At 37.3% G+C, this 23,463-nt stretch overlaps 2 protein-coding genes across 2 annotated transcripts in view; one reads left to right on the forward strand and one right to left on the reverse strand.

Moving 5' to 3' along the window:
• SYN2 (synapsin II) overlaps positions 1 to 23,463 on the reverse strand; it is a 187,360-nt gene that overhangs the window by 67,037 nt on the left and 96,860 nt on the right. The gene's annotated exons all lie outside the window — the stretch shown is intronic.
• TIMP4 (TIMP metallopeptidase inhibitor 4) overlaps positions 101 to 23,463 on the forward strand; it is a 25,892-nt gene continuing 2,529 nt past the window's right edge. Inside the window, exons 1-2 of the mRNA XM_009636636.2 lie at positions 101 to 230; positions 18,872 to 18,969. Coding sequence (XP_009634931.1) covers positions 101 to 230; positions 18,872 to 18,969 — 228 coding nt within the window. The remainder of the gene's footprint in view (positions 231 to 18,871; positions 18,970 to 23,463) is intronic.

Consider the following 23,463-nt stretch of genomic DNA (forward strand, 5'->3'; position numbering starts at 1 on the left):
CGCAGAAGAAATCAGATAGCTGTTAGGAAGTTTAGATATAAAACGGACAGTAAGAAAGCATTTCCCCCTGGCTGACTGATTAGCTGTGCTTAAAGGCAACATGAATCCTGTGCTTAGCACCTTGTGGTTCTCAGCACTTCTGCTTCTGACCCACAGAATTGAGGAGCTGGTGGAGGCGTGCAGCTGTGCCCCTGCCCATCCGCAGCAGCTCATCTGCGACTCGGCTCTAGGTGAGTCCCAACGGCTATGCACTTGGAACTCGGACAGTAGGAAAGCAAATGGAGCTACTCTAAAGGCTCTGATTTTTTTTTTGTGTGTGTGTGCAGCTGTAGAGGAATATGTTTAACCAGGTGGCTTAGTCTCTCCAAGGATTTTAAAACAAAATGACTGCAGAGGGCAGTGGGAAAAAAAATGGTAGTAGCTGTTCTGCTTTTTTTATTTTTCCAGAACATTTTGTGGTTACAAGTTCTTGAAATTGCTCTATTATTTAGTGCCTTTTTTTAAAAATAGGAACAGCTTCTATATTAGGTCCTAACTAAGAGTAAGCAGGGAACTATACTTCCAAACGGCTACTGTTAACAGCATTTGTAACAGATTTTTCTACCTAAATATGTCTGCTATATGTAAACTATGGATACAGATAATTTTTATAGCATTTTGGGGGGAAAAAAAGAAAAAAGAAAGCAAGATTAAAGTCCCCAGTAATAGCATGTTGAAACACTTGATCATTGTTCTGCTATACTACAATTCCTTTAATTGGTCGTGGGTTTTTTTGTCATTTTCCAAAAATACTTGAGCAGCAAACTGACAGGCCCTTTATTTTCTGCAGATAAACTGGCTACGGCAGTTCTGTAAAAATATAACTTTCCAGTCTTTAGGACAATTGTGTTTTGTGATCTTCAGTCAGCACTGTGGTTGTCAGACAACTTACAGAAAGAAACTAAAGATCTCAAAATTAAGACTGCATGGGGATAAGAAAATGTGACATTTTGCAGTCTTTTGATTTCATTAGCTCAAGCTAAGGCTGGTTAGCTTCCCTCGAGTGTGAACAGTAAATGTAGAACATGAGTTTCCAAAGTGTCACAAAATTAGCATCTCTATGGGGCAGGCAGTACCTTCTGCATACTGATTAATTGCTTTTATACCCTGACAGAAAATCTTTGTAGCCATGACAAACTCTAAGCTCTGTTTGTGGCCATCAGTTAAATTGTTTTTTCATCTGCTCGTGTTAAGCAATCTTTTTCATTCAGTTACCTACACTGGGCACTAGAAACCTAGGGCTGTTTAAGGTGTGAAAGAGAACAGAAGTTGTGCTACCAGGAGCTTAACCGTATATGTATACATTTAACTGTGTTAGTCTGCCGCAGTCCTATACATAAGAAAGTAACAGTTTTTCAACAGACTTAAGGTAGAGATTTTCCTAAATAAACAATTTCCCAGCATAGAGGAAACTGCAAATATTCATTATGAGCCATCTTCCTTAGGGAAGCCATTCTGGCCATTCTTATGATAAGTATTAAGATTTATTCCATTCTTAGATACATTTTACAGATGGTAGCTATATGCTACTTTTCATTTATATTTAAATACTGAAGATTGTAAAATAAAACTACTTTATATTTGGACTTGATGCTCAAGCTCTTACTTTGATAAATATTCCTATTTAAGTAAACTGTACCTTTTGGCTAAGGAATGTTTATATCAAGGATCCCTTTGTTTGATATTTGTCATTTCAAAACATTTCTGTATATCTTTATCATTTCTGTATATTGTAAAATGATACAGATGTAGTTATTCATTCCTATAGATATGTGTATAGATATTTTTATATATGTATTTGCATAAAATCTGCTCTAAGCATTCATGGATGAATTATTTGATTTGCTTTGGCCATAATGCCTTGCATAAGCAGAGCAAAATGACTTTAAAGGAGCTGGAGAAGACTAGTGGGGCATCTGCCTCATGCAAGAGAAACCTCCACTAGCCAGCTTGGCAAAGCCAGCTCCTGCATTCATGCTGGGCCGCAGGAGGGGGGAGCCCCTGGGATGCAGGTCTGTGCCTCCCCAGCTCTGCTTTGTTTTTTGGTTTTTTGTTTGCAAAGCGGATCTGAAGCCAAACCTGTGTCCTTAGGGCCACCTGGTTCTTAAGAGGGACTGTGAAACCCATGCAGTAGCACACCTCAAACCTCTCCTGTTAATATCACTATACCTAAAGATTGATATTTTTTTTTAAGATTTAACAAGATTTAACAAGATTTAAGATTAAATTGAAGATCTGTACTTCAATTTCAACATTATAATACCTCCAAATATTGATAAACAAAGGGACAGCTCTTCAGCTACCAAAATCTATGGGTGTTGAATGCTAATCCAGCTATTTGCTGAGACTACTCCACTTTTTCAGTTATTTTTAAGTTCATCCATCTCTGTACCCACAAACACATTCAAGTATTTCCTTGCAGAACAGAATCCTAGCACATCTTATTAAAAAAAAGAAACCATGCCTTGCCTCTAAATTCCACAGTAAAATAAAAAGTGAGACAAAGTCTCAGTCTGGCTCGTAGTTACTACATTACAGTTACTGCATTATTTCTCAGTTTCATTACATACCTGTAGCATTTTTAATTTCCTTTAGGATCACTTGTGATTTGGGTGGAGTGAAAATTGAGGTGGAGGGGGTTGAATCAACAGACATGACTTGAGCCACTAACTGAATGTGTGAAGCCACTCAGAAACCTTAGCGTTTACATGAGATACCCAAGGAAAAAAAACAAGCAAAGAAATTAATTAAGTCTGGGACAAGCTCTTTTCACTTTTACTTTTGTTCACATGATTGGTGCATGACACTTTGTCTTTTACTGTCAGGAGGCTTTTGTGGCTTTACTCTGTTTCTAAATACCCACAGCTACCACACAACCTAAGTAAGTCGGTAGAAATAACAGGCTTTCTGACAGACCTAGCCTACAAGAGAGCTTCTGGTCCTGCAAGGTGCTCGCTAAAACTAAACTAACGAACAAGCGAAGAGCCTTGCAGGTGTTAGATGGTGGTACACCGCAGGAAGAACAGGAACGATGGGCGGTAAATCCTGAGTGCCATGCTAGTCCTGCCATTTATCTCACCTTGGGTTAAGAAGGGAACCTCCCTGCTTAGCCTTAACAGGGTGTGATTTCATACAAATCTGAGCAGTTTTCATGAACCTCTCAGTGGTTTTACATTTTACTTCAAAGAGATCATAGAATCCCAGGTTGGAAAGGAGCTCAAGGATCATGTAGTCCAACCTTTCTAGGCAAGAGCACAGTCTAGACAAGATGGCCCAGCACCCTGTCCAGCTGTGTCTTAAGAGTGTCCAATGTGGCGGAGTCAACCACTTCCCTGGTGAGATTATTCCAATGTTGACTGTTCTCAGTGGGATGTACATCTTCATTTGTAGGAAGCTCCTAGCACCATGAAGATGCATAACCTTTTACAAAAAAAGGGAGATACATTCCTTTTGTGGTCTTCTAAATGGTACTGAGGCCCTCATAAAATAGGCTGAAAGCCTTCAGACCCCAACGAACACCTATATTTCTCAAGAGAACTTGCACTGGAAGTGGAGATGGGAGGTTTATTAAACAGCAGTTTCATGCACTGCACTGTTAATTATCAGTGCTGACCCCACTGCAAGAATCCAGGGGGCTTTCTCCTTACAGGAATGGAATGTGATGAGGATGTGGTGTTTGACGTTTCCAATTCAGCAGTGAGGCACCATAGTTTCAAGCCAATACCAGATAGTTCCTCTGATAATGGCTTTTTTTGGAGTGAACCACGGACGCAATCGAGCTGATCAGACAGTGTTAAGATAACAGATTTCCCGTTTGCCATTGACTTCAGTCTTCCTGAGCTCAATTCTAAACCAATGTTCACATCAAATTAGACCATCTGTAGAGGGAAATGGTACATGGGAAAAGGACTGATTCCTTTCTAAAGGCTGTCACTTTTAATTCATGCTGGTTTTCCCCCTTAGGCATAAGCAAAGTTATTTTTTGGACAGCATGTAAATATTTGACATTTCTTAGCTGTGTAACGCCAGTACCCTACCTTTACAGTTAGATGCAATCTTTCTGATTTAAACTGTCTTATTCTTTTTTTTTCGCAAACATATATTGAAAACTGCATTTTTACCAAATATTGGGCACCACCCTCCAACAGAAATTACTAACAGATCTTGAGTACAAATAAATCTATAATACAGCTTCAGAGGATAGTTCTACAGCTTTGGAGAAGAGTGGCACATCTCAAAATATGATGGAAGCTTTACAGCTGGAGCTTGGCAGCATTTTCAGCTGGTTAAAATCTCGTAAGACCACTGAGATCAGGCATCGCAAAGATGTGCCAGATTATATATTAAATTTTAATCACATTTAAAAATAACAGTAAAAATTTTATTTAAATACACCAGAATTAAGTTTTCAAAGTCAGCTCCTCTGGGATAAAATTACAATATGCTATTTCTTTATTATTAAATTTCATATTAAAACTTTCACGGCTCAGTGTCTCATGATTTTGCATCTCTGCAATATAATATCCAGTTTTGTACTGGAATGGATTAATTTGTACATTATTAGAGTGCGAAGTAACTTTGCCTGATGGGAAAAATCAGCATTGGAAAATGTACTAGAAACGTAGACAGTACTTATTCCAAGTTAGGGGAGAAAAGGTGAACAGTGAAATTTAAGTAGACTTCCTACTTTGTTCTTACTATAGTTAGACACACTCACCATATTGTCACTCTCACAGAGTCTACTTGCTGTCAGCAGTGTGACTGCAGATACGGGTTACCTGCATCTTTAGGTTGACGAGCACCTTCAGTGGGGGTTTTGACACAAAATCAAGCAGCTATATAATTAATCTTCATGTGTTTGGGAGTACAGTGCCCGTACAAACAGCAATAACGGTACCATATAACAGAAGACCATTAAAGATGGGGACACAACAGACTGTAGCCTTCTGCGAGGGTTTCAACAGAGTCCTGTAAAAAATCCTGACTCTTGAAGCCATTGCTCGAGGGAATGGGCAAGACGGCCTCGCTGTCGAAGGCTGTTGGCAGACCCTCGCAGGATCCCGGGTGAGGACACCTCGCTGACAGACATGGGGTAATACAGCTTACAGCCTGGGGTTGCCTACAGACTTTTAGTCTTCTCCTCCATAGCAGGAAACTATTACAGTACTTGGCGTATGATCTGCATTTATATTATTGTCCTGCCAAATGGAGGCAGGTCTTACTGCTTCATAGCCATGTTCTTCCTCTAGAGTGGAAATCGGTGACAGTAATGCACAGTTCTAGAGTAACTCCTCACTGACCAGAAAAGATTTTGCAGCTACCATTTCTCAGGGGTCCCAGGCAGAAATGAAAGCTAGGTTTCTATTCCAAAAATTGTGAATTCAATCATAGAAATAATGCACCAGACTTTTTCTGTTCTAGTTCTCTCTCAATAACAGGACAAGTACAGCACCTGGGCATGTTTCTTGCAAGAATTATTATGAAAAAGAAGTTGCGAGACTGCATTAGTGCCTTTGAAAGAGCATGCTGCCAGAATGATATTTGCAGAACCCTAATTATATTAACCTGTCTTTGCCGAACATTCAATAAAGCACTTCAATATTCGTGTTCAATGAACTGTTGGAGTGCTGCTATAGGAATAGCAGACTGAGCCCTTCCATCTGCAGCTAGCCTCTAACAAAACATTAGTGAAACAGCTTCCTAGGATAAAGACTGAATTTCCTATTTGGGAGTAGGAGGTATTACCTGAATAAGATCTACAAATAACCCTACATCTACTTGAGGTTTTAAGAGAGAGGCAAACATTTTGAGAACTTCAAAATTCCATGTCTGTTAGTTTCCTTATTTGCTTTTCAGTTCTGCAGTCAAGACTTGAATTGCATTGCCAATATCATGCAACTCTCAGAAATAATTTCTAATCTTTTGTAAATTACTGTTCTTCATAACCCTGCTATTTAAGCATGAAAATGGGGCTCAGTCTGGAAACACAGTCACTCTCCTTTCCTTTGCTCGTTGAACTTTTTCATGGCAGTGTTCTCAACAGCTTAAAAGCTGTAGCTGTAAAATGAGGTGGCATCATGAAACTGAACAAGAGGACAGGATTTTAAGGAGCTAAATCCACTGAGCACAACACTCCTGTCAATTAGAACACAGCTGACAACTGTAACATAATTTAGCTTTAGAGAAAAAAACAGAGCGGAGTATTGTGTAGTAAAAGGAAATCTCAGAAGAATTATGCTAGTACTTGGTTTACAAGTAACTCAGTAAGACCAACTCATTGCTGAGTATGTTATACATGCAGGATAAGAAAATTTGGGAACTGTGTTACTTTTATTTATAAGCATGCATTATAGTGCTGAGAAACTAAACCTGCATGACTTCAAAACCAACTTTCTACACACACTATGTGGAAAACAAAATGCAAGCTTAGAAACAAAGATTAAATAGTGTAAAACACAGAACATAAAAGACTCCCAAACTCTTAATCCTATTAATCTACCAACTTTAATCCCTGACTTAAAAAGTATCTCAGTAATGTGGGGTTTCTTCCGCACGGAAGAAGGGGCATGCAGCTATGAATGGAAATCTACAATAACATTATGGATGTTGTTCTACAGACTTCAGAGTATAAAGAGAGTGTTATTCTTCAGCTGAAATTAGGCAGATATTGATTACTAGTCAAATGATGTGGTATTTGAGGCTTGTGAAGTAGAGAGAAGTATTTCTGGTAACATGAGTAGCAGCTGTAAAAACAGCGCAGAAAAATAAAACTGACCTTGAACAACATTAGGAAATCATGGTATTTTTTAGGTAATATTTAAGTTAAAAGAATACCACACATCTGTTAAAAATACACTCACCTCTTCTATTTGAAAGTTTATAAAAACTAGATTTTAAAACCTCACTCTCATAAATTGAATGTATTTTTCTAATTAAAAAAAAATAAGCCCCCATAATCTTCTGGTTTAACAAGGAAGCCAAACCCGATCAATTCTTGCCTTCAACACAAGGAATTTTTGCATGCCGAGCCAAAAACACACAGAGATTCACAAAATCCTGACCTACCTGAGAGTCCTAATGAGCTTAAATAAAGGCCTCCTACATTTTGAAAGCCTCAAATGGAAATGCATTTTGGGCAGAGTTTTGCGATAATAAAACATTAAAGAGTAACCAAATTCTGCAGAGGATTTATGTTGAAAAGTAATACAGTGCAAATTAATATCCACGTGAAATGGTGATAAAATAATCCTTGGTGTCTGCTGTATCGACTTCAGAAGTATTCATGAGTTTTTCAAGATGTTGGGTTTTTGGAATGAAGTAATTTTTTCTAAACAAAAATGTCATGAATTACAGTGAACAATGAAATATCCTCATTTATCATCTAGAAAAGAAAGGTGTTTCACTGCTGTCTTCTGTTACTAAAACATTTGCACAGTGGCTATATTAATTGGGTAGAGGGACCCATACTGATTAACATATTTAACCTTTTCAAATGTATTTGTGGCCTTTCCCTTCAATGAGCAATACAGAGGTCTACCTCCTTTTTTTTCTCCTTGTTTTCTATTTTGCCTTGGGTTAGTAGAATTTAGGTCTGGCCTAATGCTTACTTCAAATTAATCTTCCACCTCAAAGATTTCCATGGGGTTCTTTCAGCCCAAGTGATAAAACTTTACTGTACGGATTTGATTTTTCAGTTATAGATGTGATTGCTACCTCACCACACTTTACCTTCTCATGCAATTGTAAGTGGCACCAGGACTAGGCAGTGCTGTTCCATACATTGCTTTCCACAGAATAAGGGAAAAAAAACCTGCTACTGTTACAGTTAGATCCTTCAAGAAGCTCTGTGGTTACAAATCCAAAACACTTGTGTCCAAATAGTCCACTAAGTTCCACCTTTTTCTTTGTGATTTCAGAAAGTGTGGTTCAGTTAATTACTGTCCGCTGATTTAGTTGTTTTACAGATGGCTATAAGCATTTATTGATGGAATATCAAAAAACTAAAATACAAAGCAGGAAAAATAAAAGTGTTTTTACATCCTAACTAGCATAAATATCTTCCCAACTAAAGATTCCTTGACTTTGGGTCTGGGAGGTGTGGAGGAAGAGTGAACAGTGACAATGTAGATTTACAGTTAAGAAATCCATCCAGCAAACAAAAAGATTTTTTTTTTCAGATTCACTCAGTATTTGGCCAGTTCTGCTGCTGCTGCATTCTGTTTATATCTAGAATTGAACTAGTACAGCAGCTTCAAACATCTGAGCTGGGTTACAATTTGGAAATGAAACTGCTGTTCCTTCATCTGCCTTGTGGAAACATAATTTGATAGGTGAGCTGTTTGCCAAACATTTCTTCTTTTTTGTCTGTTTAAAATATCATTCAACAGCATCTTGCTTGGTCTTAAAAGAGAAAAGAAAGTACAGGGGTTTAATGTTAGTTTTCCACTCCCAAAAGAATAAGGATGATCTAGCATCTCAGCAGATATCCTGAAGCAATCATCTCTCTCTCTATTGAAGTCTGGAACAATTAAAAGCTTGCATAATAATTCAGACACCACCACTGCAAAAGAATGGTTGCAGTCTCCTTTACATTGTAAGCATCAAAAGCAAATCCACGTAGAATACCTGCATGTATGGCTGTGACAACATCAGACATGGTAAAGTTTGCCAGATTTAGTTTCAAAGCAGTGTATTGTTCTGTCTGTCTCATCACCAAACTGGTACCATCATCGATAATTTGGCAGCTCTCCTGTGGGAATCTAGGAGTCATCTTTGATCTCCCACAAACACCATGTGAACCATTTTGACAAAATACATCAGTTTTCATTCAGTACCTAGACTCAACTTCCAATCTTCCCCCCCCCCCACCTCCTGCAACATCTAGAATCTTCTGTGTAAGAAGAAAAAAAAAAAAAAAGGTGAATACTATGAAAATGTTTTTCAGAGGTGATGATGGCAGCCAGCAAATTTCAACCAAAAAACACCACAAGAAACCCAATTGATGGTAAAGTGTTTGGACACCCATGGCAGAAGTGGCCTCTAGCTGACTGGAAGTGCTTGACATAGAATGAATTGTGGCCATTGTAAACCATAAAATATAAACATATATATATATAAAATAGAAGAACAGAATGAAACAGACATATTTTGCATTACAAGGATGGAACCTAAACCACATGGAAGCCAAATTCTTCTTTAAAGGAGTTACAAATTAGTATAACAATGAACAGAAGATGAAGCCCTTTCAATGTTCGAGCAATTTCACTGCAACCAGATTCTGAAAGATCACAAATAAATTTGAGACAATTTCCAAAAGAGCGAGTTGCCTGTGAGTTTAGCTCAGGTTACTTACCATAAATAAAGATAAGGATTTACATGCCTCCAGGTTGAAAACCAAAGAACTGAAGCAGTAAAAAGTAGAGTAATTTTTGAAAACACAGGGTACAGACCTTTTTGCATGCACCACAGATCAGTTCAACTCAAAATGTGTGAAATGGAGTTAGAGCACTAGCAGAGCCTTTTTTTTTTGGACACAGAGCAGAGAAAAATGAAGAAAATTATAAATGGGAACAGCATAAAAAATAATGGCATTTTTATGAGACTATAGTTGGCAAATCCTTCAGCATGAACAGAGAAAACAGAATATTTGCTGTTAAGAAACTTGCTTTGAAAAGGCCTTAAACATTTCAGGTTAAAGGCAACTTATTAAGCCATAACATTATTCTCATGGTACTGGCACTTGATACTATTACTCATTACTTTGTTTCATTAAAACACAGCAGACATGATCCCAGCTCCAAGCAACATATGCAACACACACAAAGATCTCCATTTCCCATATCAATGGATACGGATATTCTCTTACTAAGTGAACAGTATGTGAATGCCCAAATACCTATAGATAGTACAGACACAGCTGATGTATTTCACACCTCTCTTTTTCAGTGATTTCAAATAACGAAGATGGCATTACTGCTAATTCTTTCGGAAGCTAACACACGCAAATCAAATACTGAAATGCAAATATAAGAAAATGAAAATCTTCATTCTCCAAAAATTATTTCTAAGTCTAAAATAATCTGCTTTAAAAATATAAGGGTGTATGTAAGGCTATGCATTACACATTTAATTACTTATTTTAAAACATTATTTTACTGTCAATCAATCGATAACTTTTGCTTGCTTCTGGACAAATTGCCTTCTTTCAGCAGCATTAGTGGTACCTGTGAGTTTAAGCCAAAGTTACGATGCTCCTTTTGCATTGCTAATACTTCTTTCTTCCTTTCATAGGTATTTCGAGAAATTATAATCTTTTCCATATACAAATACATGAATACATATTACATGCATATTTAAGCAAGTTAATTTGCTTTCTTCATTGGTGAAACTCAAAGCTTTACAATAAGCAAACGTGGCAAGTCAGCCTGTTATATAACTGAACAATTTAGCACATTTAGTTAAATACATGGCAGAGTTGCATAGAGGAAGTGGTAATATTGTACAGATGGGAGAGCTGCTTTAAAGTATGGAGTAAGACTTTTATAACCTCTAGTACATTTTAGAGGTTTTGTGAGCAATATAAATCAGCGGCCAATACACACTATTTTGTATAGAATTCTATCCAAGCTATCTAGCCTATCTTTTCTATCCTGTGCACATTTGCTTTAAAGTGGATTCATTAATTTTTGTCTGTTGTGACAAATTCTGTGCTGGTTCCTCTATATTTTCGAGGTTAAGATTATTCTTCTTGCCTGCACGCTCTTTTCCCTCTCTGCAAGAAAAGTAAAGTATATCAGATGTCTAGTTTCTAATCTAAAGAAGACTTTTTTTTTTTTTTTTTTGGTCCTATCTCTGTTCTCATGAAACCCAAGTATTCAAAACTGTGTTCTTGGGTTCCTCTGGCAGCTTCAATAGCATTACTTGGCAGTATTCTTCAAGAGACCATGATATGCTGGGTATAGTATCTATGGCATCTAGACACAAAGAAACCCTATCTTCAGAATTTATCTTGGACTCCTAGCATTATTTTACCACATCTGGAGTTTAGACAAATACGGCAGATGAGGCCAGTTCTGCTCACCAACTTTTAGTTAGTTTACTTTCTGGTTGTTCACATTAAAATTCTTGGCCAGTTACAAACAGATGCCTGACTTAAACTGGAAGCAAATCTGACCTGCAATTGTGTAATGCTGGGCAGGCTACTCTGAACATTGAAATTCCACCTGGAGCAGCTCTTTGGTTATAAGGAGCAATGAATTACAGTCCCTTCTGTGATTTCAAGCTGCTTCTCCTCTCCAGTCTCATACTGAATCCGCTGAATTAACTCACCTGCAGAACTGAAGATGGGCACTGCTGAAAATCTCATTACCAGACTTGACCCCATTCTTCTGTTACAGAATACAAAGTATTTTAGCACTTGCATACTACAAGGGGGGGTGGTCCTGGACTGTGCTAATCACTAGTAAAGAAAGAGTGACAGGGTATTAATAAAGTCGCTTATTTCTTAATCCGACAGGTAAACACTCTGAAGATAACCACCTATGCTTTGGTTGTAAATGCCTGTTAACAGACAACTCGTGGCTTAGTTTTTTTCTGGCTGTAATATAACCTGTGGTACTACCAACACTGTACTGCAGTCTCTAGTTATTTCAAAGTAATTTGTCCCAATATTCAGATCAAAGTCATCAGTATTATGTCGCCAATTAGTCAATGCATCCATTCTGCAAATTTCCCTTATGATACTGCAAAATAAATAAAGGCATATAAAATTCAGAAAGCCTTTTATAGTTAATTTAAATGATGAGTGTATGTTCCTAAAACCAGACAGGCATAGCTTTATCAGATGGTGTAAAGTTCTATTAGCACCAGTAAGAATTAGCACCAGGTAAAATGAGGATTTACTATGAATTTCTATTTTGATACACCCAACTAAGTAACCTATTTTGATCACCCCCATTTCAAAGTGAAGGTTACAAAAAGAGCATAAATACAAAAGAGTATACATACAGTTTTACAAATGTTTCATAAGAAGCCCTTCCCCTCTCCACTCTTCAGAACAAAGAATGGAGATCTCAGAATGGAGGAAAAAGTACACACCTGGCAGCAATACAAGCACATCATCACAGGAACAGAAAAAGCCATTTCACAGAAGAACCCTATATGGCCTGTGAAGCCCACACTCATTTGAGTTGTTTCCTGGTTTACTATGCAATTATTTTAGATAGCTGGACCTAGAAACTTGACCTTTACAGCTTCAAACAAACAACTCGGATTCTCTTCTCCCAAATGTTCTTTTGATGAATATATAAACCCAAGAATCACTAGAGCCGCTGTTATATTCCAACCCCTGTGGCCGGGGCTCCTGCAGTTGTCACTGTGATATTTCCCCTTGACCCATATTCTGGGTGCGATCCTCCAGGAATTGAAGAGGTTTATGGAGCAGGTTTAGGCTACTGCACCCCAAAGAGGAAAAGAAATTCTGATAGGTAGAGAAAAGTTTTAGGTAATCTTATAGTAGAAGGGTGAGCAGAAACAGCTGCATATTGTGCATGTGAATGTTTTCATTTTGGAGAAAGGATGTATTTTTATATAGAAAAGTTCATTTGAGCATAGGGGCCTTCAAAGTTGACAGATTACAAGTCCATAGTTCTGCTTTATTTCAAACTGCATACGTAATTTCAGAAAAACACCTTTGCTTTCTATTTGTGCACATTTGGATGCGTGCTTCTACCTGTTCCCATAAATATTTGGGATGCTGTCCTCAACCCATCTGCAGAACTACAGTACACTTTTAATTAGATCCCTCTCCTTGTGCCACTTTTTCCTTGTCCCTACAAGAGCAATAGCACCTGGCAGCAGCTTGATTGATGTGTCAGACATTAAAGAGACAGGTAGAAATAACTTCTAAAAACCACTCATATTTACGTCATTAAATCAAAGGGCTAAACTGAGGCAATAAAATACAAGGGGAAAAAAAGAGCTGCACAAGTCATTTTTGCAACCTTATTTGTAACTTTTTTGTAACTTGTATCTTTCCTTTCCTGTCAACATAGTTTTTGAAGTCAAGGTGTTTGTAGCAAAGCTGATTCTAATTATAAACTTGCATGATATGAAATAAACTTACCTGTTTTCTTGAGAGAAAGACTGCTTAAAAGCAATAAAGATTAAATTTCTATTCAGATAGCTATGCCATAGCCTGAAAACTTTGTCTAAAGGGAACTGGAGACTATAACTGAAACAGAGGTTCCTCCTCAAGATGCCTGCTCAAATGATGTTGCTACTCCTAATTCTGATCCCCAAATCTAAAGAGGGATCTAATGATCTGGACATGTCAGGACTCACTGCTCTCATTCTCTTAATGAGGGCTAACCTACCCCAAGCAGCAAGAATATTCAGCAGAAAGGACAGAGAAGAAATCAGAGACTTTCATTTGCAGTTTAGGTAGCTGCCCATTTTTGGTGCAGTGTCAATGATGGAGGCACCATTTCTAAAATTTGCAAGTGGCCTTAGAGGTGCCTAAAAGTAGATAAATGACAGGGAAAACCAGGAATACAAATGGCTGGCATAGTCCCGGTAGCATGCCTTCCTCTGCATGCAGAACCACACTTCTTTGTTCATGGACCTCAGAATCTTTTGCAAGGCTAAGGGACACGATTTAGTCCTTATTTTTACTAAAAGCAGCTAAGGCATCCCAGCTGAGACAACCTTGCCCTTCTATTCATTAATCTACGTATTGCTGAAGGACTGGAGCTCATTAATTATGGAGTTTTGCTTTAAGCTGCAGCTCCCTAAGGAAAAATATATTAATTTAATAATTGCAGGTATTACATCAGTTTATCACTGATAAAATAAAAATTCAGTGCAGCTAATGTTTCAAACTGGATGCATCCATCATCATCATAATCTATAACTCTCCTTTAGTTCTAGAAGACAGTGAAATATTTTTTCTTCTGACAGAAATCACACTCCAGACACAAAAATACTGAAGTAAACCCAACTTAAGTAAAACGACAGTTTAAGAGTAGTCTGTATTTCTCACAGTATTGTGATCTTAACTCACCTGACAACTTTATTCAGGATGTAGCTTGAGTGGCTTTGGAGTCCAAAGAGATGACAAAAGAGATTTTCAAAGCTCCAAGTGTCTGCTGCCCTGTGTGTCTACCTTTAAAATTTATATTCTTCTTAGCAATATATTTCTTTTCATTTGTATTTTATTTATTTTTAGGCTTATATATTTAAAATAAGAAAGCACATAAGCAATTAGGACTTTTTGTTCTTATGTCTAGTAATATCTTAAGTATTTTCCTATGTAAATATGTATTTTCCTATATATGTATGTATTTTCATAATATAGTTGCTGATATTTAACAGATCCTGGGGAAAAAAGTTCTCATTTATTCCTCTGTTTTTCCCTTCTCCCTTACCTCCTATTTCTTAGGATAATAATCTGGAGAGTAAACTTCAATTTGTTTACCTTTTTGAAGGAGTAATAAAGTTGTTTACTTTTGTTTAGTAAAGTCATGTGTCTTCAAACAACAGTACTGTGACCAATAGTTCAAGGAAAAAGGCTGAATAGCATAATCTTAAAACTTGTATAAGTACAATAATACTAAATAAAATAGTATCATAAAGAATACATTATTTAATAACACTAACTTGTAACAATCAGCCTAATTCTTCACTAAACAGTTTTCCCTTCGTTAATGCCTTAGAAATAACCCACAAGTCTAAAGAAAGACTACTTCTAGGGACCATGAATATGAATTTCAGTGGAGAAAGCGTAAGGATCTACTTTATTCTGATTCCATCTGTATCTGTGACTTGGTATGGGGCCTTCAGTATCCCACTCAGTTCTTTGTGTCTCCTCTTCTGTAAACAGATGGTCATACTTCATTGCATATGTCACTGTAGTGTGGTAAAATAAAGATCATGACAGTGAATTTCTTTTTTAAAAGCCCCTAGTATAAGTAGTTGCTCATGATCATAAAAACCTCTCCTACAGAAGGTGACGGTACACTTTATTTACAGGTAAATAATTACTGTAGTGGATTTCAGAGAGAAACCACACAGGTTTGGGAAATAAGCAGTTAATGCGTACCTTTCTATCCTTATTGTATACAAACACTTTTGTATTATATAAACCCCAACACTTTTCTCCATACTGTATAAACACAAATATATCGGATCATAGAATCACAGAATCGTTTAGGCTGGAAAATCCTTCAAGATCATCAAGTCCAACTGTTACCCAAACCCTGCCATCCCATCACTAAACCATGTCCCTGAGTATCTCGTCTGCCTGGCTTTTAAATACCTCCAGGGATGGGGACTTGACCACTTCCCTGGGCAGCCTATTCCAATGCTTAACAACCCTTTCAGTGAAAAAATTTTTCCTAATGTCCAATCTAAACCTGCCCTGGTGCAACTTGAGGCCATGATGTTACACTAAGTTCTATCCTTTACCCAGTTCACAATTACCTTTTGCTGACGCAGAAATGGCTAGGCGTCATTATTCAGGAAAGGAGAAATGAAAATATTCTTAACACACTTCTAATAATGACTGCCCAACAGCCAGGCTGATTTAGTCAGCGGAACATTGCCTTCCCATAAGTGCAGTATGTGCTATGTCACCACTGATCAGAGTAGCAGTGCCCAGAGAGGCGTCAGCTTGGCACTATGGACTCAGTGTAATCATGGGAGCCAAGAACTGCCAGTCTGATTTCTGCTCTGAGGCTCTACCTGACCCTTTGCGCAGCTTTGATCACATTAACAACCTTCAGCTACAAAATGGGGATAAAAGTTTAAATTTTATAAAAGTATCATGAGTTGTGAAATTTGAGTTCCACAGAAATGCTACATCCTACTACTGAAATATTAGAGAGAACGTCTTTTGAAAAACATCTTATATTCTAACACAGAATGAATTTGAGGCAGGCTGAATTATTGGCATTAGAACATGAAGGCAGTGCATATGTATTTCATATATGCAAATTCCTCATAAGGAACCAATAACTGTCTGACAGCTAAAATGACATTATTGCACTAAACAAGCAGGGGCTGTTCTCAGCCAAACAGAGGAGAAGCCAAGCCAGCCGCGGTATACTTGAAACCATTTCTTGAAAAGAAGCAGACTAAGGAATCCTAAGTTCTAACCACCCTCCAAACCACGAGCGAAGAGAGGAAGATGGCTAGGCCCAGGAATGCTAAATCAGGAAGTGCTTGTGGTTAAAAACAGAAGCAACCACATGAATAAGAGGTTTTAGGAGACAGCTAGGCGACGCTGATTGAAAAAAAAATACTAAAGCACAGAAAAAAGAAAAACAAGAAAGATTAAAAGGCCCCAAAAGATCTTTGTGCATTTGAATCTGGTGTCAGGAGAACAGAAAGGTAAAACCCAAGTAACTAAATATTTAGACATCCTGTAAGAATAAAACTTTCTTGTTGTTTAAAAAAAAAATAAATCTCCATTTGGTCTTCCTTCACCATCTGGAAGCTTTCTCTTACACAAGCAAATGAATGAAACACACACAACATAAAAATAGTTTTCATTTTCTTCTACACACCCAGAAAAAGATCTCTTAATGGCAATCCCCAAAATGTTCAGCCTTATATGACTCCATGGAGACCCTCTGAGCTACCATTGATCATCTGTAATGTTCCTCTCAGATGCTAACAAGCAGAATTTAATAAAAATATGAAAATGAGTAATGTTTCAACATTAAACACAAGAGGAAAACTAGTTTTAATTATCCTATGAATGCTTGCACTGAGTAGGCAGGAAAAGATTTCCTGCATATAAATCATGCTATGGTATTAAGAAAATAATGGATGTAGCTCCTAACTGTTGTCCCACCCCTTACCTTCTATATTGAATGAACTCTTTAATGAGAAAAATTTTTTTGGGGGTAAGTAATGATGCAAAGGAAAGCAAGGCAAAACAAAACAACATGATTCTAATTTGCCCTTTCCAGCAGTATAATACACATAATCCACAACACTTTTTATCTGGAATTGGATCAAAGCACTGAAGAAGTACTGTTAATTTGTGGGAACATAACACATCTGCATATGATTAGAGAGATGCTGCCACTTACCATTTGAAATGAGGAACTTGCTGTTCATATGTAAAAGAACTCTTCCCTTCCAACCCAACCCATAAGTCTAAAATGCTCCTTTAAAAGACTTTAAATGGCATGGGAGGAGGGAACACTGTGCCAAAAGATAGAGGACTCAAGCTTTGAAGCTGTAGGCATCTACATCATGTTGACTGTTACATCCAGTTTGCTCTGCTAATAAGTGAGGAAATGAGAATTGCCCATTATTAGATGGGACTGGCCTCTACTTAGCTGTAAGGAAAATTACAATCTGGGTTTCATATTCCTTTTCTTTAGGTACGACGGTTTGAGGTCAGTTTATCAAATAAGTATTTTTGGGGGAAAATCATGACTTTGATGCCACAAGATTTTCCTCTGCATCAGCTTGATTTTTTTTAGTGAACAGGAAGTATGAGGATTTCACTGTAAGAGTTTTCAAACCCTGGAACAGGGGCCAAGGGCGGTGGCAGAATCTTCATCCTCAGGGATACCCAAAACTCAGCCGGACGCGGCCCTGAGCATACTGATTCAAGCTGAGCAAGGGGTTGGACTAGACCTCCAGAGGCTCCTTGCAACCTGACTTATTCTACAGAACATCATGCCTGTTTCATATTCATTTTGATAGAAAGGTTCCTTTCATGAAAAATAAAAACAAAATATAAAAAGAAGGTGTCTGAGAGTTGCCCTCACATCGAAGAATACTTTCTGGTCTCTATCACACCTGCATCAAGCGGCACACCTGTCACAGAGAGAGCAAATCCAACCATTCCCACCAAAAAATGCAGGTGTCCTTGCACAGATCCATCTCTGCCCAATTGCGAATTGGACGTACAGTTGAAGTAGGTTCAACTGTTGATTGCTCCAGCCTTTGCCACTGTGTCTCCATGCAGATAAGGATTGTTCTAACAGTACTACGTCTGCAGAGGAGCTGCAACAACACCTATCTAGAACTGAGCAAAAACAGGACTCTCAATACTTTTTGGGGGTAGAAGTCTCCAGAGAAATGTTGGCCTTATACCATATTCTTAGAATCCCATTATTCTCTGTGCCTAATAGTCCTGGTATATTTTAAACAGTACATACAAGAGAGATGCCTAAAACAAACAGCCAGGAAAACAAACTATTTCTTCGTTCATAAAATCTCATACTTTCTTTGTTTCAAGAATAGGAAATATATAAAACATGTCAAAAGAGTGAGTAGTTAATTTATACAAGTTAACACAACTAATGACATGTTATGCTAAAATCTCCAGTCTCAGAAAAGTGAATGAAAGACTATTCTTGTCTTCTGATTTCCTGCATAAAATGGATGCTTTAATCTTGTCTGGCACAGCCTTTCAGAGAGTTAACTTCAAGTCTATGTAATTAATCAACAATTCTTCTGTCATCAACAGAAGTGTCCCTTTCCTTTGCTCATGGATTGTAGTGATGGGTGTTTTACAAAATTTTTGAGTTTCCAGTCTCTCAAAGATTTTGATGGACAGTTTTTGTCAAAACTGAGTGGTAACTTAATTCAGATTTCCAGATTCATAGAAATTCAGATTTATATCATAGGCAGCCCACTTATTTTTATTTTCAGGAGTTAACTCAATCTAGTGTTCTTTTAGTAACAAGCTGTAAAATCTAATTCTAGCTAAAGTATAAAAGCAATGCTAAAATCTATCAATATAATTTTTGCTATTGCTTGTAAAATTAGGCATATGCTTTTATCTGCGTTTAAATCTTTTTCTCTATTACAGTGATTCGAGCAAAAATATCCAGTGAAAAGGTGGTTCCTGCCAGTGATGATCCTCTTGATACCCACAAAATGATCCGGTATGAAATCAAACAAATAAAGGTACATGGAATCACTTAGCTATTTTGAAGTTCAATGCTAATAACCTGTGTATATGACTACAGTTTTGCCATAAATGGTTTAAGATGGAACAGGCCCCAGCTGCCTCCACAGTTAAGACATAGGTGAACTATATAGAATACATCAAAGTAGAGATGAAAAAAAAAAAAAGGAAAAAAAAAGAAAGGTGTTCTGACATTCATGAGTTACTTGCTAAACTGTATTTTGATGACAATTTTTACTATTCACAATTGCTTTAGGAAGGCTAGAAAAATGTACCTCAGTTTGTGAATGGTATTCAATACATTTGCTCTTTCTGGCGGGTACTTGATTAACTATGTTGCACTATGATACTGCAACTCTCTGCCTGGATAATACAAACTTTATAAACAGAGGAGAGTGTTTCCAGCTGAAATAGCAAGGACCTTTGTTGCTAAGTGAATAGGGATACTTGCAGAAACAGGAGTCCTCTTCCCTGATCTTCATATAAATAAACCTCTATTTGTAGGAATACTGCTAGGAAAGCAAACACAAAGTGGGAGCACCCACAGAACAGAGTCATTTGGAATCTCACAGGGTTTCTCCATCATTTGTTCAGCTCCAATAAGGAGACATACATTAAAGTACTTTAAGTCAACATATCTTGATCCCATTCAAGTTATCATCATCACTGATAAAAAAGATCATGATCTACCTGTTTCTGGAATACACAAAAAATAGGCAGTCTCTTTCAATGAAAACGTATTAGCGTGCATTGGTGGGTTTTTTATTGTTTGGTTGATTTCTTTGTTTTAAGTTTTCTAGGCAGTTTTCTCTCTCATGTTTCAGAGAACACTATTTGGTATTATTTCTATTAATTTGTATTATTACATTTATTGGGAACACTTAAGTAGATCATTGTGAACAGCTACGTGCTTTCAAAAAAATTCAGTCCTTCAAATTGTATCAGTAGATCACCTCACAGGAGTTTACTAAGAAAAATCTAGGGTAAACAAGAATATCTCAGAATATTCACAAGCATGGTTATCACACATGACTCCTGTTAAGGTTTTATAGCAATTTCAATAAGCCAATTCTTTTTGCCTTGCTACAACAAACCCCCAAACTCCTCGCCATCTGCTACTTTCTGTCATCTTAAAGTATTAAGGATATTTTCAAAAGTTCCTTTATGGAAATAAGTATATAAATACCAGAGCAATTCTCTTCCCTCCCATTAGCACTTTAATTTTCTGTTACTACCTTGATTAATCTTACAGAAATGCGAATCATAAAGCATACTTCAGCACAAAAAAGAAGAATGACAAATCTAGTCTGTGTTACTATTTTCAGCCTATAATCCCATTCTTCAGTAACAGCACACTGTAATCTCCAAAATACATTCCTGTATTGGAGCTGCTTTGGAGTTTCTCCCAGGTTTTCATAAGTGGAGGCCTATTCAAAACTCAAGCATCAGTAAGAGATCTCTATTTAATTCCTCCCAGCTTCAGAAAGCAAGTCAGCTAGGACTGGAGAAACTAGAGGGATTTATTTTCTAATAAAAGATGCGCTACATCATTACATACAAGTTAGACTAAAGAGAAATGGGCCATGACAGTCCAACCCTTCAAATTCTTACTTCTGGTCAGAAGAGAGTTAAAGAAGAGGTAGGGGCTGAGGCTCCCACTCTGGCACACAGGCTGCTCAGCTGTGTTGGGACCCAGCTCCATGCTCAGCGTCTCTAACAAACCCAATAAAAGGATTTTTGTTTGAAACCTCCACAATACAGAGTGGGCGAGTGAACTGGAGCTTCTGCAATCTGCAAGTCTTTTGTGGCATTGCTAGTAAATTCAGTGTGGCACTGAAATAAATCCATAAAGGCAACTTTGCCTGCACCTGGCAAAGCACACAGGAACTGACAAAGAGTGATGTAAGCTGTTACATTCTAAACATGAAACTGACAGTTGGCATACGAGTAAAAATTAAACAGGACTGGGTATACTGAAAAATTACTGAGAAATACTTCTTAATTTAAAGAAGTTTAATAGGAAAGTGTTATGGAAACACTGTAAAGTCCACATCAAGTTACAAAAGTAGAGTGAGGAATTTTAAACAGCTCATGCTTGTAAACATTTGGTAAGTGTAAAATAATCAAAGTAATACAATGTTGTATGCAATCAGCCAGATTTGGCCATCTACCTCAGTGGAGCAGGACAGTTCACAGACTAATAACGTCACAGAAATAGCTTTTCAGAGATCTTCAAAGTGTGAGCCTGATGGACCAGTAACCTTATTTGCATCTCTCAGTTTCCTGAATAACTAAAAACTTTGTTGACCAGAGCAATAATTTGATAATGCTATTTCTATATCATTTGATAATGATATTTCTATATTTAACTGAACAGTCCCTTCAATGTCAGATGGCACTGTACCTTTTCCCTCAGACAACATTTAAAAGAATCTAAATAACATTTCTCATGTTGTAAATTTCATGACCTGCAGTTAGGATAAACTGAACAGTCCCTTCAATGTCAGATGGCACTGATCACCTGTGCCTGGCTAACCCATAAACATCTACAGGATTGGGGGGATATGCTAAGAATTCACTTTATATAACATGAAAGTAAGAACAGACTCTCTAATCATCTCTTTTGAGCTGTAGGATCTATCAAGCTAAAGCATGATTATCAACTCAGTATTAGTTTTGGTGAGTACTTTTTAAGCCACACACATATTCACACTTCCCTCAGCAATTCTTCTCCCCTCTTGGAAAAGAAAAACAGAACCTACAGAGGTTACATTTTACTGCAACTGTAAATTCAGCAAAATGCTGCTGCTTATCACTTACGTTACTCTCTGGGCTGTTTGACATGTAACATTAGTGTGACTGGATCATGCTACTCCTGTCACAAAAATTATATTTCTGTTATTTTAAATCCAGTGCATTGGGCTTAGCATTAAAACACTCATCTTTTTGAACAGAAACATTAAACATGACTTTCTTATTAATTTTCAGAAATACAAAAAAGAATTATGGGGTTTATTAATTTTATAGGTATGGGCTGGCATGTTAAGAAGCCATACACGTTTTTCAATTACTGTTATTTTATTTTATTGCAATATTTATAGCATTATACTAAAGAGAGAAGAAAATATGTGATTTATATGCAATTGAGTATTTGTCTTCATAACATTATTGTTATTGACTTGGTTATCATACTTACTCTGAGATGCCACCTAAATATTAAAATAAAAGTGCCATTAGCTTTCATGATGCTTTGTCCTGTATTATTAGAGTAGTTAATTAAGGCCCAAGATATTACTGTCATATGTGAAATCAACATATTTTACCAAATTAAACTAGTATAAGCAAAATTGCTAAGTATTTTCCACACAAGCTGCATGGGTGGAAAAACACTGTAAGAATTAGGCTTGCTTTTACAAGATGGTGGGGTCCCCCCACAGTGGGAATAAGAGGAGGTATTTAAGCTAAACACGGTACCTACACTTACGACATGTGCAGTTTTAAAGCTAGGTATTAGTCACTACATAAAGCTAAGAAAATAAGCCATGATATAGCTGAAAAGGCTTCAAGAAAAAAAAAGATACAAGAATGTAATTATTATAACAGGAACATGCCTGAGACAGAGAGTAATATAGATAGTCTTAAAAAAACCGGTATTCTAAAAATCTTAAAGCAATAGCTGTGTACTGGTCTCGGGTACATACTTCAGAAGGACAGGGACAGTATCAACATAGACCTTAGTATCAGGCTCACATCGCTATTCTCCCGATCCCCCACCCTTTTTTCCTACTTCCATGAAGTCCTACCAGAACCTCAAATGTAAATGACCATACCACAATGCAGAATCGAATCGAGCCATCTTATCCCTTTACAGAGAAAGTATCCACATTTTTAGGAGATGTGAGAACATGATTGAGAAGATCAAATAGGATTTACTAAATTAAACATTAAAATCTCAAGAAACGCTTTAACAAATATCTAGGTCAAAACCAGTGATAGGCCAGAGCTGTAATTTCAAAAAAGCCCTGACCAACCAACCAAAGAACCCCCAACAAAACAAACACCAAACTCATTTAAATATTAACTAGATGGCCATTAGAAATTGCTACGCATATTTACCTTTTTTTTTATAGCTGAACCAATTTGTGTTGTCTGCATAATGCCTCTTAATTTGATTTAGATCAAGTGATAAGATATTAAAAGAAAATTTGTACCCTGTTACACATTGTAGCCCAATGAAAGGTTTCTGAATGTGGAGAGGACTCCAGTTGGAGAGCACTGGCATGGTTCACATAGTTACCATGTACTAGACATCGGTGTCTGGTACCCACACCCTGAGTAAGGCAGATTTAAGGGTAGCAGAAGCAGGGGATTCCCGTTCTGAAGCTGGCAGGAATCAAATGGCTCTGAAAAGGAGCGAGGAAGGGCCACGTCTCCCAGTGACGTGCCAGGATAGCAATCACGCAGATTCTCCGCAATGGACGTGCAGTCTGCTC

This window comes from Egretta garzetta, unplaced genomic scaffold (genome assembly GCF_000687185.1).
Source record: "Egretta garzetta isolate BGI_Z169 unplaced genomic scaffold, ASM68718v1 scaffold553, whole genome shotgun sequence".
Lineage (NCBI taxonomy): Eukaryota > Metazoa > Chordata > Aves > Pelecaniformes > Ardeidae > Egretta > Egretta garzetta.